The 16,346-nt window shown below is 37.1% G+C and overlaps 1 protein-coding gene across 2 annotated transcripts in view; it reads right to left on the reverse strand.

Annotated features, from left to right (window-relative positions):
- The window catches only part of TSPAN12 (tetraspanin 12), a 66,238-nt gene that overhangs the window by 18,812 nt on the left and 31,080 nt on the right, over window positions 1–16,346 (reverse strand). For both annotated transcript variants that reach the window (XM_065938731.1, XM_065938732.1), the window contains 2 exons: window positions 8,137–8,211; window positions 3,845–3,952 (listed from right to left, as the gene is read on the reverse strand). In XM_065938731.1, the coding sequence (XP_065794803.1) occupies window positions 3,845–3,952; window positions 8,137–8,211 (183 nt within the window). The remainder of the gene's footprint in view (window positions 1–3,844; window positions 3,953–8,136; window positions 8,212–16,346) is intronic.

Here is a 16,346-nt window from a genome sequence, read left to right on the forward strand (position 1 = left end):
ATCACAAAGATTACCCAACTTGAGTTCATTAACCACTAAATTTCCAAAATTTTCTGAGATATAAACATAGGTTTGGCTGACAAATTTTTATTCAATTGAGTGAGAATCTTGAAAAAAGCTGTCATATCCTATCACCATAATCTCAGAAAAAATGATGTGCTTTTAGCTTGAATAAAGTTGGGTTTAAGACAAATTAAAGGTTTTTTTTTTTTTTTTTTTTTTAGTCTCATTTCACCAAGTATTAACAAAAACTTTCTCTGGCCAAGGTTTAGAAACACTGCTTAAGGACATATTTAGATTAGATTCAGAGTAATTAACTATGAAAACTTTCTGCCCTTGGGTAGAGGAGGATTACTCTTCCATACAGTCAGAAAGAAGGACTATCTATGCCTGGGCAGTCACTGAGAAGAATTCTGCCAAGAGCAGCTGGCTTTGCAAATTATATAGACCAATTGATCAATCTGTGTTCAGGATTAACACTGCATCATAAAATATCACAACCCACCATTTCAAAATTTATCTAAAATAAACTTTAAAGAATTCTGAACTTCTTTTGTGAAATGAAACGAGATGATTTAACATGTTTTCAGTTGTTTAAACATCTAATTTTGAACGAGAAAAAAAAATCATCTTGAATACTATAAATGATGAATCACTGATGCTATGAGTAATATTAAGTTTTCCAAGAAACTTAAGAAATAATTTTAGTATTTTCCTTTTATGTATTTTTGTCTAAAAGATACAAGCATCACAAATTAAGGCAAACATAATTTAATACCACATATTTCACCTGTCATTAAGTATCCATAAAAAAACACATATAGTAAAAATGACTACTTTCCCAAAATCACAAACTACTACATTTCCAAGTTAGTCTTTTTAAATCCCTGCATGCAGAGGAAACCTACTTCTCATTTCCTAACCTCGTGCGTTTTTCTGTGTTGAGGACAGGAGGACAGTTCTGGGAACACTCTTACTCCATCCACAATACAACAGTCCACTTGTCTGGCCTTGTCACGAAGTGAGGCAGCACAGAAATGACTTTTCCAAATAACTTAAGCATTTCACGTTCTAGGCCAAACACTTTTTTATTTTAATAAGTCACTGAGATATTGTTTCTTTTTACATAATTGTTTTTCTTCATCAATAGAAGATACTGAATTGATACTGAAATTCTTCCTGAAAACTGCCTTATGACGCAAACCCATTCTTAAGCCATACATGACTATGGACTACATCTCTTTAGGCTATTCCTGCCTCCTGTAGTCACATTGTGAGATGGAATCACTCCTCTAACAGGTTGTCAAACTGGAAAATCCCACCACCATTTCACGTAAGCAGAACCACAGGCTCTGATGAACAGGTCAAGTAAGTTACCAAGATCACCAATCAGTGAGTGATGGAGCCTACTCATTCCCAAGCCTAAATTCCTACCTCAATGTTTAAAAAAAAAAAACACATTTTTAGCATCAGCTTTTTTTTTTTTAAGTAGTGAATAAACTAGGGCTCAAGTGAGGGTCTGCTAAAGTGAGGTGCATGCCTAAACCACACCGAATGAAAAACCAGGAAAACTACTGCCTGACAAGGTTGCTTTCAGCTCTACAATTTATTTTGGAAGAAGAGTGTTATCAACTGAACTGTGTCCTCCCGACCCTACCAGCAAAATTCATGGGGTGAGGTTCTAACCTCCAGAATGTGACCATATTTGAGAAGAAAAATCTTTACAGAAGTAATTTAATTAATCTAAGGTCATAAAGGTGGTGGAGAAGGCAATGGCACCCCACTCCAGTACTCTTGCCTGGAAAATCCCATGGACGGAGGAGCCTGGTAGGCTGCAGTTCATGGGGTCGCTAAGAGTCGGACACAACTGAGTGACTTCACTTCCACTTTTCACTTTCATGCATTGGAGAAGGAAATGGCAACCCACTCCAGTGTTCTTGCCTGGAGAATCCCAGGGACGGGGGAGCCTGGTGGGCTGCCATCTATGGGGTCGCACAGAGTCGGACACGACTGAAGCGACTTAGCAGCAGCAGGGAGGGCCCTAGTTCCACATGCTGCTGTTTAGTCGCTCAGTCGTGTCCAGCTCTTCGTAACTCCATGGACTGTAGCCCGCCAGGCTCCTCTGTCCATGGGATTCTTCAGGCAAGAATACTGGACTGGGTTGCCATTTCCTTCTCCAGGGAATCCCATATGACTGATGTCTTTATAAGAAGGGGAAATTTAAACACAGAGGGAATGGCACAAAAGAAGCCACAGGGAGAAGATGACTTTGGCCGTCCACAAGCCCAGAACAGAGGTCTCAGAAAAAAAGCAATCCTGCTGATGCCTTGATCTCAGACTTCCAGCCTCCAGAATTGTGAGACGATAAATTTCTGATGTTTAAGCCATCCAGTCTGTGGTACTTTGTTATGAATGCAGCACTAGTGAATTAATACAAGTGCCTTTCAAAAAGTCTTCCAGGAGGCCCAGAGATCTTCCCCACCTCCCTTTGGGTGAAATAGGCCTACACGATGGAGGAGAGAACTTACTATACAACAAATCCAAAACCAGGCGTGCTATCACTTGCAGTGCTATACAGTCTCCCTAAGTTGGATCCCTCTTTGTGCCATTAGGGGAAAAAAAAAAACTCACTTTATTTTTTGACTTGAAATATCATGGTCTACATCACAAATCTCAGAAAATAAAGAGCTCTGGGAAGCTCCGATTCAGGGCAGTAGCTGAACACAGCTTACTATAAATTCCCCACATGCTTCATTTATTTTCCCTTCACATTGCTTTTAGTACAGATGAAAAGTAAACAAACAAAGTCAGGAAGCATTTACATAAACAGGAAATCTGTGCTGCAATGATAATTTTCACCATCTCAACAACTGTAACACAAAGAGCCAGATTTGGAGATTACCCTGGACTTGAACCTCTGCCCATATCCAAGCCAGAGTGACTGAGCAGAGAGCAGGACATCTATTGTGCAAGACACTGATCCTCAAACACTCGGAGCCCAGGCTTAAATGACATGAACAGAAAGAAATATATTTGGTCACCTGAGAATCTCACTCCAATCACAAGGAAACTGCCTGGGAGAAGAACTTTGCTTGAATCAACGGTTAAAGTAACCAGATTTTAAGCATCTAAATATAGTCCTTGTTTGAGAAGATAATGGGATGAGGTGCTATATGCAGGGTAAGTACGAAAATCTAAAAGCACCTAACTTTGTAATGTTATTGTTAACAACGATAAGCTAAATGAGATCAAAGTCAGGATCCCATTTAATTTTCTCAACACCCAGAAGAGACAGGGGCTTTTATTATCCCCATTTTGCAGATGAGGAGACTGAGGCTTAAAGAAATTAAGAAAATTACAGAAGCTCATGTAATAGTAAGCAGCAGAGCTGGAATTTGAAGGAAGGTCTTTCTTTCTAAAAAGCTATGCTTTTAATGATATACTGAGTCCTAATTCCCCAATGAGACCCATTATTTTAAATTTCTTAATGGTGTTTAAATTATAGAGAGCTCTAAAAATCATGAAAAATGATCCATTCAAATAGAGCTTGGGTAATTATCAAGGAATTCTCATTAAAAAAGAAAATTTACAGTAGTTTAGCAAAAGAGCTTTTAAAAACTCTATATGTGAACCATGTGAAATGAAGGGGAAATGATGTATATGGAAAGAAAAGCAGGGCATAGAGCTACTTCAAGTATTTCTTGATAAAGAACTACACCAGTGGTAACTAAATCATGGGCTTAACTGTTCAACACAGAGAAAATGACCAAAGCCAAAGCTCTGCACACTCATGAAAATGTGGCATTTATTCCATAACCCTTACCTTAGAAAATGCAGCACTTACCTCTCTCTGAAAAAAATTCCAAGCATGAGTAAGCCACCGGTATCTCGGTAAGCCATAATTTGTCATTCTGGCTTTCAAAGTGACCATGTCTGACCACTGAACTGGAACCTAAAGATTAAAAGAAACAAAATATCAACAACTATAACATTCAAACAGCTACATTCAGACACATATATGTTTACATATTAACAAACAAATCACTGATAGACTCATCCACATATACTTATTGGAATATACTGCAATTGACAAATACTATCTTAAATTTATATTTGTTTGTGGTTTAAATTAACTCAGGGTTATTAAATACTTAGTGAATAATCTCTACATGTGCTAAGTAGAGGTACTTCATACTAAGCAGAATAATGTGAAATCACTTAATGCCAATATCAAGTTTAAGGAAATCACAAACAAATAAGCTATGTGTTCTATGGGCTTCCCTGCTGGCACAAACAGTAAAGAATCTGCCTGCAATGTGTTCCATAGATACACCTGAAGAGCTCTTAATAACAAATGATCCCTGCTGAAAAATGCCCTTTGATTTGAGTACATAATGCTATGAAATTGTTCTTTGAGAACAAGAAATCTAGTTTCAGTGTATCATGCTGTGATTTTCTTGTAGCTGAAATATGATTTATTAAAACATTGTTTTGAATTTTTACATCTGTCATGAGGGACATTAATCTATAGTTTTCTTTTAATCTCTTTGTCTAGTTTTGGCATCATGATAATCCTGGCTACATAGAAAGAGTTGGAAGGTATTCCCTCCTCTTCAACCTTTTTTTAAGGGTTTGTATAGATTTATCTATAGTGCCACAGGAGAAATGGGGTCACACAAATCCTAGTCTCTCCACACCTGTGGCATTAAAGTAACTCTTAGGAGACTAGACAGACGTCCTCATCTGATCTATGGAGCAATATGAACTGGGCTTAGTCAAGCAAATTTGACACTAATTCAAGATTCATATCTTTCTGAAATTTTATTTTTAACAATAGTAATATCAACAGTAGTTTAAAAATTCCTGGCCACAAAAAATCTTCATTTTGTTCCTTTGTTAAATTTAATTTTTATTATTTGGAAATGCACAATACAAAAGAAAACACCCCAACATCTAGGCACACAACTTTGTTCCCTAAATAAGAGCTGATTGGGAATACCTTGTGTTCATGTGGTTTCAACAAAGTTCAGAGAACTAACCAAAGTTCAAGCTACTTCCTATAAATTCTTATTATCTCATATCCTTTGAACATAAAATAAATGGAAGTGAAATAAATTCTCTAGAAATGTATAATCTGAAGCAGTTAATATTATTGACAGATTTTATCTAGAGAAGGAATGATGAATGGGAGGTGAATATGTATAAAAAACAGAAATAATGGGGAAATAGGCTGTCTGATGCCAAATATCTTGATTTGGTTATTGTTGTTGTTCAGTCACTAAGTTGTGTCTGAATCTTTGCAACCCCATGGACTGCAGCACACCAGGCTTCCCTGTCCTTCATTACCTCCCAGAGTTTGCTCAAACTCATGTTCATCGTGTCGATGATGCCATCAACCATCTCATCCTCTATTGCCCCCCTTCTCCTCTCGCCCTCAATCTTTCCCAGCATCAGGACCTTTTTGGTTATTAGATCTGGTTATTAGAACAGTCTTATTTTTAATTTATTTTCCAAAATAAATATAAGTCATTTCCCTCTTGTGACCACAATCCATCTGAGACTAAATATAGTAAGAAACAGAGGAGGTCATTGAGATTCTGGCACAAAATACAGTGATCTGGCCATGAAGGAAAACACACATGTATATTGGCTTCTTGCATGGAACAGCTAAGAGCACAAAGCCCATTCTATGTAAAGGCTGGGTTCTGCAAAATTTGGCAGCTAATAAACCTTAATGGCACTTTTCATTCACACTGCTATTAGTGCAAAAGCAATAAAAAAAATTCTGACAAACTTTTTTCCTAAAGGACTACTTTCCACATTTCTCTTTTAAACAGCCCTTATTTTATCCTGGTGACTTAATGGGGGGGTGGGGGATTTACACAAGCAAAACAGTGATGTATGCTTCAGCTGGCATAGCAGTGTACACCCATGTAGCACCACTGTGATACTAAGAAAATATTTGCCCATCACCCCTTCGTAGACTAGAAGAAAGTACTTAAAATACATACATTCCAAAAAAAAATACATACATTCCTTTCTGTCTCCTCAAGTTCCTTACAATTACATTAGAGTCCAAAGATTTCCTTTCAAATACTTAAATTAATTCATTTCAAACTTGTTATAACTTAAGAAATTAATCAAATATTAGTATGACATATACACTATACAAACCATTTTTAAAATCCATTAGAAAGTAGACTTATTTTGAAAAACCTTTTAATTACCAAAAAAAAGAACACAAAAGTTGAGATGAGGCCATCAAGAATTATATAGCTCATTCACTCAGTCATGTCCAACTCTTTGCAACCCCATGGACCGCAGCACACCAGGCTTCCCTGTCCATCACCAACTCCTGGAGTTTGCTCAAACTCATGACCATCGAGTTGGTAATGCAATCCAACCATGTCATCCTCTGTCTTCCCCTTCTCCTCCTGCCTTCAATCTTTCCCAGCACCAATTTGCTGTATAATTACTGTATAATTTATGAGAATTATACAATTTACTATCTATTTTTGAATGTTAAGGAGATCCATGTGTTTTTTGAAATCAGAAACAATTAATGACACCAGAACTGAGTCCCTGGACCCAATTAGCACTTCACTTCCTTAACATACCAAGTTTCTAGGGACAGTGTGAAAATATGATTCTCAAAGACAGCAAGAGCCTTTCTATTTTAATGGGACATTTTGTTTTGAAGATAGTGCTTAACTTTATATTAAACTAGCTAGAACCTGCCCTGACTTTTCAATTTTTAACAAAGAAGAAAATAACCATAAATTCTCTCTTCTTCCTGAGAGTTGTCACATATTGAAAGCATGAGTGTTTTCAGAGGGGTTCAGGGGCGTGGCAGTGTCAAAGGGTAGTCTACATGTAAGCTGAAGTATGTAGAGTAGCCACTAGCCTATAATTATCACTTAGTATTGAAACAGAGTCAGAGTACAGTAGCAGATTCAACATAGAATCTTTAAAAACTGCACCAGTACCAGAAATGTCTTCAATTTTCTTACACAGCTCTCAAAATGCCTCTCAGAAACAGGTGTAAAAGAATCTCCTCTTCTTAAGAGCTCTTGGGGGCTTCCCTGGTGATCTAGAGGTTAAGACTCCATGCTTCCACTGCAGTGGGCAAGGGTTTGATCCCTGGTCAAGGAACTAAGATCTCATATGCCATGCAGACAAATAAATACATAGTAAAAAATCAATCAAACAAACAAAAAACCTTCTCTATTGCAAAAAAAAAAAAAAGAGTGCTGTTAAGTTTTGAAATGTTGAAGACTAATCTGGAGAACTTGCCACAAATACAAACACTCAGTCCCGGCATTTCCCTCTATTTCAATTTAGCAGGTCTGGCCTAGAGCCTTATACTGTGCATTTTAATGAATCACTCTGATGGACTCCTGCTGTACACAACTCAAGACTACATGTTGGAAAAAACATCATCTTCCTCAAATAGAATTCTTCTATGAGGCTCAGAGTAGCCAGCCTTCACAGACATGCAAAGGTGCTCAACCTCACTGATAATCAATGCACCAATATTTCCAATGGAGTGAGCAAAGAATAAAGAAGTAATAATGCCCAGGAGAGCAAAGGTGTGAGTGGTAAACCAAACATGGCTGGTAAAACCTTAAGGTTAAGAAACTCTCATTCTCATTCATTCTAACACATACTTCTTAATTTGGCAGAAGACACTTCAGCTTGCTGTAAACAGGAGGGCATGTTTCCTAGACATCAGCCTACAGCTGAAGGCAGCATTTTATAAGGTTTTCAAGTATATTTTCAAGATTTCTCAAGTCCTGTTGCAAATGTGAACATTTCATATTATTCACTCAAAAGTTCATAAAATTATTCAAGAACATATATTACTTTTGGTTTATTAGATCCATGTTTAAGCAATCTGTGGAATTAAAGACATGTATTGGAGTAGAGGAAATGAAATATTACAAATTATACTTTGGAACTATGATGTAGAGACAGGAGAGAAAACACTGCATTTTAGAAGCATTGGGAGTATGCATTGTGACAGAAAGCATAAACATTCCAATTAATAATCATGTGCCTAACGACTCCAGAGTATCGGATTTAAAAGGCTGAACGAATACTGTTTCAGATTATGGTTATATTCCATTTTGAACTCACCATTATTTCTTGTTCATATGTCCAAACACCACAAGCCAGTTCTACACAGAAAATGACAAGTAAACTTCCAAAATACTGTAGGAGAACAGAAAATGAATGCTGTTAGGATAGAATCAAAGTAAAATACGGTCATCAGAGACAAGCTAAGTATTATTCAGTGTTGCTCACCCAAAAGACAAGAAAGCAGAGGCATATATTCAAGAAGCTCCCTCCCTTGGGAGCAGATGGGGAAAATTTCAGCAAATTTTGAGGCATTGACAGGCAACATTCAATACTTACCTAAGTGGGTCATTTGGATAGTGTTCCATTTATCAAATGCTTTTATAATTATCTCTCAACAGATAACACTACCTTATTTTACAAATGAAGAAATTAATGAGAAAAGTATACAGTATGACTTGCTCGAGAATGTGCATAATAAATTTTAGAGACCTAGACCACTGCAGCATGTTCTATGTACTGTTCCTTGCCAGTTCTCCAGTCATCCAGGTCACTTTACAGAAGTAAATAGTAAAAGGGTGAGAAAGAATGCGCTTTCTGAAAGTTCACTAATTCCAGCAGAACTAAAACAACTCCACTGGACTTTCCTAGTGGTGCAGTGGATAAGGATCCGCCTGCCACTGCAGGGGACATAGGTTCAATCCCTGGTCTGGGAAGATTCCACATGCCGTGGAGCACCTAAGCCCGTGTGCCCCAACTACTGAGTTCAAGCTCCAAAGCCTGCGAGCCACAACTACTGAGCCTGAGTGCTGCAACTACTGAGCCCACAAACCCTACAGCCAGCGAGCCACAACTACTGAGCCTGAGTGCTGCAACTACTGAGCCCACAAACCCTACAGCCTGCGAGCCACAACTACTGAGCCTGTGTGCTGCAACTACTGAGCCCACAAACCCTACAGCCTGCGAGCCACAACTACTGAGCCTGAGTGCTGCAACTACTGAGCCCACAAACCCTACAGCCAGCGAGCCACAACTACTGAGCCTGTGTGCTGCAACTAGAGAAGCTCGTGCGCCTAGAGTTTGTGCTCTGCAAGCAGAGAAGCCAGGCCAGTCATGGAAAATTTGTCTTCTCTGGTGCGGAAAAGGTTGGGGACCATTGCTATACAAAAGATAAAGTAATATTTTCTTAAAGAGATTCCATTTTATAAGCCCTTTTATTTTCAGCCTATGTAGTATTTCTGGTCAGTTTCAATCTACTCAGATCTCATTTCCAAGTACTGCCTTACTTTGAAGATTTTAGCTTTAAAGTAATTAGAAGAAAATTCATGAACACAGTACTCCAAGTCAGTTTTTCTCCAAATTCACCTTAATACTTAAGAAATGTCTAGACATGAACAATACCATATCTGCACTTTATATTACAAAAAAAACAATAAATGTTCAATAACTATATGCTAGGTAAATGCTCTTATCTTTGATAAGACCCTAGGAGAAATTGAGACTCCAGAAAAAAAAAAATTACACTATGATATACTTTTGCTTTCTCAGATCTCCAACCTAAGTTTTGTCCAAAACTGACTTCCGGTTAGGGTTAGGATGAGATAAAGTCATCCTCATATTGATCATTGCACAGAGAATCACTAGTCACTTTTAGTTTAAGGGCTGGATCTAAGAGCAGCATTTATAAAACCTGGTGTTAATCCATAGTTTACACAGAACAAAACCAGCAAAGAATTCAGCAACAGCTCCCACTGAGCTCTGTTATGGTAGGAAGTGTACATACGTATCACATTTCACTACAAAACCGTCTGTTGTCCTCAACATCATTGAAGCATTACTGGATCTCTCCTAATGATGTCAGCATGTGTCTCTCAAGCTCTTACTCTTTCCTACACACATGGTGTGCTGAGATGACCTGTACCAATCACACTTGCTTCCTTGGTGGCTCAGACAGTAAAGAATCTGCCTGTGATGTGGGACATCTGGGTTCAATCCCTGGGTCGAGAGGATCCCCTGGAGAAGGGCATGGCAATCGACTCCATTATTTTTGCCTGGAAAATCCCCATGGACAGAGGAGCCTGGAGAACTACAGTCCATGGTGTCACAAAGAGCTGGACACGACTATGCGACTAACCACACATTCGCATTTGCAGAGCAACTCTTCCCCTCTTCCTCCACAAATGCTGTCCTAGAACAGTGGGAAAGCTCTGAATTTGGAGTCAGCCGATAGCAGTTCAAACTCAGCTCTGAAACACTCTGATCTCTGGAAAATCATTAAACTGCCCTGAGTTCAGTCTGCTCATCTGTCTGATGAAGATAGAAAGAAAGTCTTCTTCACTGTTATGATCTGAGTTGACACACGGGAAAGTGGTTTGGAAAATTTAAAATTTTGAGTTTGTAAAGCATTATACAAATGCTATTCTGAAGTAGTTTTTGAAATACAATCCCATATGGACCTGTCCTTTCCTCCTGTATTTGCCATTAATTCCCTGCAGTGTGCTGCAGTTTCTTCCTCATCATTGTTTTCCAGTATTTCATCTCTTGTTCTTTATCATTTTACGTTTCTCCTCCCCCTTGTGTAGCAGAGCTCCTGTACATCAGCTCTCAGCGGCTTCAGCTTTTAAACCAGTTGGTTGCCTCACCCACAAGTCACTGTGCTCACTAACCTGCCAGATCATCAGTTCTGGCTGGCAGGGATCTTGTTCATAAACATTATTTTATCCTCAGTATCTAAGGAGCACCTGTCACACAGCAGGTATTTAATAAATGTCGGTGCAAATAATGATCAGCTTACTAACTGAAAAAAAAAAAATTTTTTTCAGATTTCCTTGAATTTCTCTGGCTAATTTAAGCTCTGAGTTTCTTGTCAACATTTGACTCCCCTTGACTTCTGCTTACACATTTCTATTCTAAATATTGTCTCTCTGTTTTACTACATGTCTTTTTGGAGGATTATCCTATGATAGTTCAGTACTCCTTTAAACAATTTACATAGTTAAAGAAAAGGAACCATATGCAAACTCTCCTCATCTTTCCTGAGCGTCTATCAACTGAATATTTTAAATAAATAAAGTCTGAGAGAGTGTATTTATACAGGGGACTTAGAATACAATTATTTGCATTAACAAACTATTTTATTTGCTTTAAAAATGATTTGATATGACTTTCTTAAAACAGCTAAGTTCTACTGTAAGCTAAAATTATGTTCTATGAATAAGTTTTATATCTAAACGTATGTTCATGAAAAAACTGCATCAAATAAAGCAAACTGATAATAAGATACACCTTCAAAATTACTCAACTAATTAATGATTTTTTTTCACTAAATCTCTCAAGCTGAGACTAACTACCTTTCAGTTAAAAAATGAGCATCCTCAACTGGGTTAGATAATAGAAGATTAGATAAAACACTGTAGGTGAAATTGCTTTATTGACTTTTTTCAACTATACAAATGTAAGAACATGAGCTTTGAGATAAAATAGACCTGGCTTCAGATTCTGGCTCGTTTACATACCAGTTGGATGACCTTGGGCAAACCACTAAGCCTCAATTTCCTCATCTGGAAAATAAGAATATTAAAATTACCTTGCAGGGCTGCACTGAGGATTTGGCCAGGTAAAGAACTGTCCCATAGGAATCATTACTTAAAGGGTAGCTGTTATTAACCATATCCTGGTATCTATTAGAAAATAAACTCCAGGAGTACAAGAAGTACCGTTATGTTTTATATACTTAACACACTGCCTGGCACAGAACACATACTCCATGAATATTTCTTTAATAGATGTAACTATGATTGGAGGATGACAGCAAATAAAACTGCTCATTTCATCCTAAAGACAACCAGCCACTTCCACTAGAGAACAGCTAATCCCCCAAGTTATTTGGTGAAATCTTTAGCAAAAATCCCTGTCCACTGAGAATATAACTGGTATTTTACAAAACATCTTTATTAGGAAACTAAAGAAGGAAGGGTGTGGAGGGTGGGGAACTTGACTTCTTTTTTCAAAATACTGAAATCAATTTTTCTGTTATTTTAAACAAAGGTTGGCCACAGAAGGGCAAGAATGGCACAGTTTACTAGTCCCTTTGTCCCCTGGATGTATTTGAGGAGGAAGGTAAAGGCATGGAATCCTGCCTTCCTATTTAACCCTTCATGACTTGTAAATAAACACATCCTCCAAGAGAAATAAAGGGGATTCATTTTCCTTATTAAAGATTATTTCATCTTATTATATGTGTACAGACAAGAGAGCAAAATCTCAAGGAGGTCTTTTCTTAAACAAATATTTATTTATAAAAATAAGCTGGTTCCCTGACACTTCCCCCACTCCCCAGAATTTCCCCCTAAAGAAAGTAGGTTAAGTACATGCCTTTATCCCTTTTCCCTCTTGAAACTTCACTACAACAACAGTAAAGGGATATTTTTAAAAGACCTAAACCCAGAGGTAAAGGAAAAGAAGACAATAGCAAGTATATTTTGGAAGGTACAAAGCAAATAGATGAATAGCAAGTTTCTCAACAGTCCCCCAAAGCTGAATGCTTAATCAGCAGTGGAGAAAGCTGGGAATAACCTGATTCATATACAGAGCCCCCCAGATGTTCAGGTACTGGCAGCCCTGGTATGAGCATCCACTTGTGGAAGTGGATGAAAGTAGAGCTAAAAAGAGGATGATGTGTTGAAAAACTGTTTAGGAAGAAGTCAGAGACCTCTGGTCCCCTTCTCTACTATGTAGCTGAGTGACTACCCACCCCTACCAGTACAGAAGTGAAGGGATGGGGTGCTGTTCTGTGGAAACAGTAAAACAGAATCTCAAAACTGGGGACATGAAGTAGAGTCGAGGATAAAGGAGAATACTAGAAACAGAATAGCTCAAACTTAAATACTTTTCCCACAAAAGTTCAAAACCAAAATAGCATTGGACTTCTCAATAAAATACTGGAAGCTCGAGGCAGCAGAAGACTGTCTTCAAAATTCAGAGGGAAAAATTATTTCCAACCTATAATTCTATAGCCGTCAGAATTAACATGTAAGGGCAGCAACAGGGATGGACATGGAGATTATTGTACTAAGTGAAGTAAGTCAGACAGAGAAAGACATACATGTTATCATTCATATCCGGAATCTAATTTTTAAAAATGATACAAGTGAACTTATTTACTAAACAAAAACAGACTTACAGATATCGAAAACAGACTTACAGTTTACCAAAGGGAAAACATGGGGAGGAAGGATAAATCAGGAGCTTGAGATTAATACACACATACTCCTATATACGACAGACAAGCAACAAGGACCTACTGCCCAGGGAACTCTACTCAATATTCTGTGATAACCAATATGAGAAAAGATCTAAAAAAGAATGAATATATGTGTATGCATAACTGAATCACACTTTGTTGTGCACCTGAAACTAACACAGCATTATAAATCAACTATACTCCAACAAAAAAAAAAAAATTTTTTTTTTTTTAATGAACACGTAAGGGTGTATAAAGCCACTTTTTAGGCAGGCAGTTTTTTAAAAAATGTATTTCCTATGTATGTTTTTTCAGGAAACTACTGGAAGGTATGCTCCCTAAAATGAGAGACTAAACAGAGTGGGACAATGACTTGGATTCCAGGAAACAAGGGATGTAAAACAAAAGCGAGGCAGAGGAAATCTCCGAATGGTGGTCAAGGGATATCCCATGACGGCAATAGCTTCGACAGTCTAGACTGGGCCCAGGACACACTGAGATGGTTATTTTAAAAATAATCATCGATAGAATACCCCAAATATTTTACCATACAAGGAGAAAACATGCACCAGTGGAAGTTTAGAGTTAATTTGGACAGAAATATTAATACATGAAAAACAAAGAAAGTTATTAATCCCCCCCCCAAAATCCAAAGGATTATTCCAGAAAGAAAAGGTAAACCCAGTAATTTACCTTGCCCAACTGTAAATAACATTTACATAGTCATGACCATGCAAACACTGTTCTAACCAAAATGATACATCTGTGTGGAGGTGAGACAGGAAGCAAGAGTGGTGGGGGATGGGGTTTGCTGAGGGGCAGGAAAGGATTCCAGTTTCTCCTATTCCACAGATGTCAGTGGATAGACCTTAAAGCTAGAAGAATGAGAACAGTTTCATTAAAATGTGATGTAAAGACATGGACGAAAATTTCAAGGGAATCTGCTAAAACAAAAATTGAAAGTGGTTGCTTCTTTCTTTGGAGTGTAAAATGATAAAGGTGGAGGACTATTTTTCATAAGCAGCATTTTAGAATTAAATTTACATTTTGTGTATGAAGCATTCTGATAAAAGTAAAAAGAAAATTAAACAATAGCCCTGCCCCTGACAACTTGGCAATCAAGATAAAAAGGCTGGTAGCTGGAGTATTTTATATGTTTTGTACAGAAAAGGTTATTAAAAAAGGCTGAAAATTTTAAGTAGCTCAATTATACTTCATGGTTATTGGGAGTAAAAGGAATGAATGACAGAAACTTGTGCTCAGGTGATGAAATACCTTTTGCTAAATGTACCTTCACTAACTGAAAATAGGAATGCTATACAAAACACAAAAGGTGTATATTTAAATGTGATTTGGGCTTCCCAGGTGGTACCAGTGGTAAAGAACCCATCTTCCAATGCAGGAGACATAAGAGATGCAGGTTCCATCCCTGGGTCGGGAAGATCCCTTGAAGGAGGACATGGCAACCCACTCTAGTATTCTTGCCTATGAAATTCCATGGACAGAGGGGCCTGGCAGGCTACGGTCCACAGTGTCGCAAAGAATCAGACACTACTGAAATGACTTAGCATGCACGCACACAAATATGATTTACAACCTCCCAGACGTCTCTTTCACTAGACCCTATTTGGAAATTTGAATCTCTCCTGTGATACTGCTTATTAAAATCACACATTCAGTCTATTTAAATCCATGTGAGCTGGATTATTTTCTAACTTGGAGAATTCACTTTAGTCACAACATTTTGAAGCTTAGAACTCTAAGTCAGGGGCAATTTTGTTCCATGAGAGAGGTTTGGATTTAGTTTATTTGCTCAAGAAACATCTATGTTTGTACATATAATCAAGTACTGTAAATATATATAATTTAAAGTATATAAAAGCATATAAAAATCAAGTATTCTTATACATATATATGCATATATACAAATGTATGTGTGTTTATTATGCCAAGGATGTATGTCCATTATATGTTATTCTTCAATAAATATTGCAAAAATATGATTAGCTGTATCTTTGAAAGAGAGAATGGAACTAGATTCACTGAGAGACAACAGAATGCTACTAGCACAGTTACTGCAGCCAAGCATCCTGAATTCAGACACCAACTTGACCCCTTAATAGTTGGGCACATCACTTAACTTTTCTGGGTTTCTGTGTCCCCGTATATAAAAAGGATACAACAATGGCAAACCTATAGTATAGTTGAGAGAATTCAATGAGCTGACACATGTAAAGCACGTACAATAGTGGTTGGCAAATAGCACATGTTATATCAGGCATGTTGATGGTGATATTAACAATACCTTACAACCCATCACCTATAGATCCCAACTACTGAACAGACACGCATACAAGTACATGTTCACATGGGTATTTACAAAAGCTTTCTTGTCTCTGAACTAAAACACCTTATTCTCATCTTTGAACTTTTCCAGTAGGAAAAAAAAAAGACTACCAAGAATATCAAAATTTTAAGGACAGCAAAAATATTCCTTTTTCCCTCCACCTAATAATGACTAGTTAAAAGCAAAATGCTGCCTTAACTGCTATGTCAAGTTCCTGGACAAGTTACATCAAAAATTCCACCTCCTCTTTTCATGTTTTTGAACTTACATTAAGTCAGTTAGATCAGCTTTTTTTAAATTAATAGTAAAATTAATTATTGTTCTTTTTCATATTTTGCAATTTTTATAATGAAATATAATGCCATATGGCCAATGAGTGCTTAACAGTTCATTCACTGAACTTTCATAAAAACACTAATAAATGAAATAAACATTAGTTATTTACTGTTATTAATTGATTTAATAAAATTTCTAAGAAAATAATACAAAAGTAAGCTTTTATATAAAATACTCCAAATACTTTTTACTTTGAAGAAAACAGATTCATTTAAATTTTTTCATTTCTAACTTCTATCAATCTAATGAAAACAAGAAAGCAATGTGCCTTAACAAAGCCAATCAATTTATTGAGTGCTAATATTTATTGAGGATATTAAACTTTATAAGCAGTTGAGAAATATA

This window comes from Muntiacus reevesi, chromosome 6 (genome assembly GCF_963930625.1).
Source record: "Muntiacus reevesi chromosome 6, mMunRee1.1, whole genome shotgun sequence".
Lineage (NCBI taxonomy): Eukaryota > Metazoa > Chordata > Mammalia > Artiodactyla > Cervidae > Muntiacus > Muntiacus reevesi.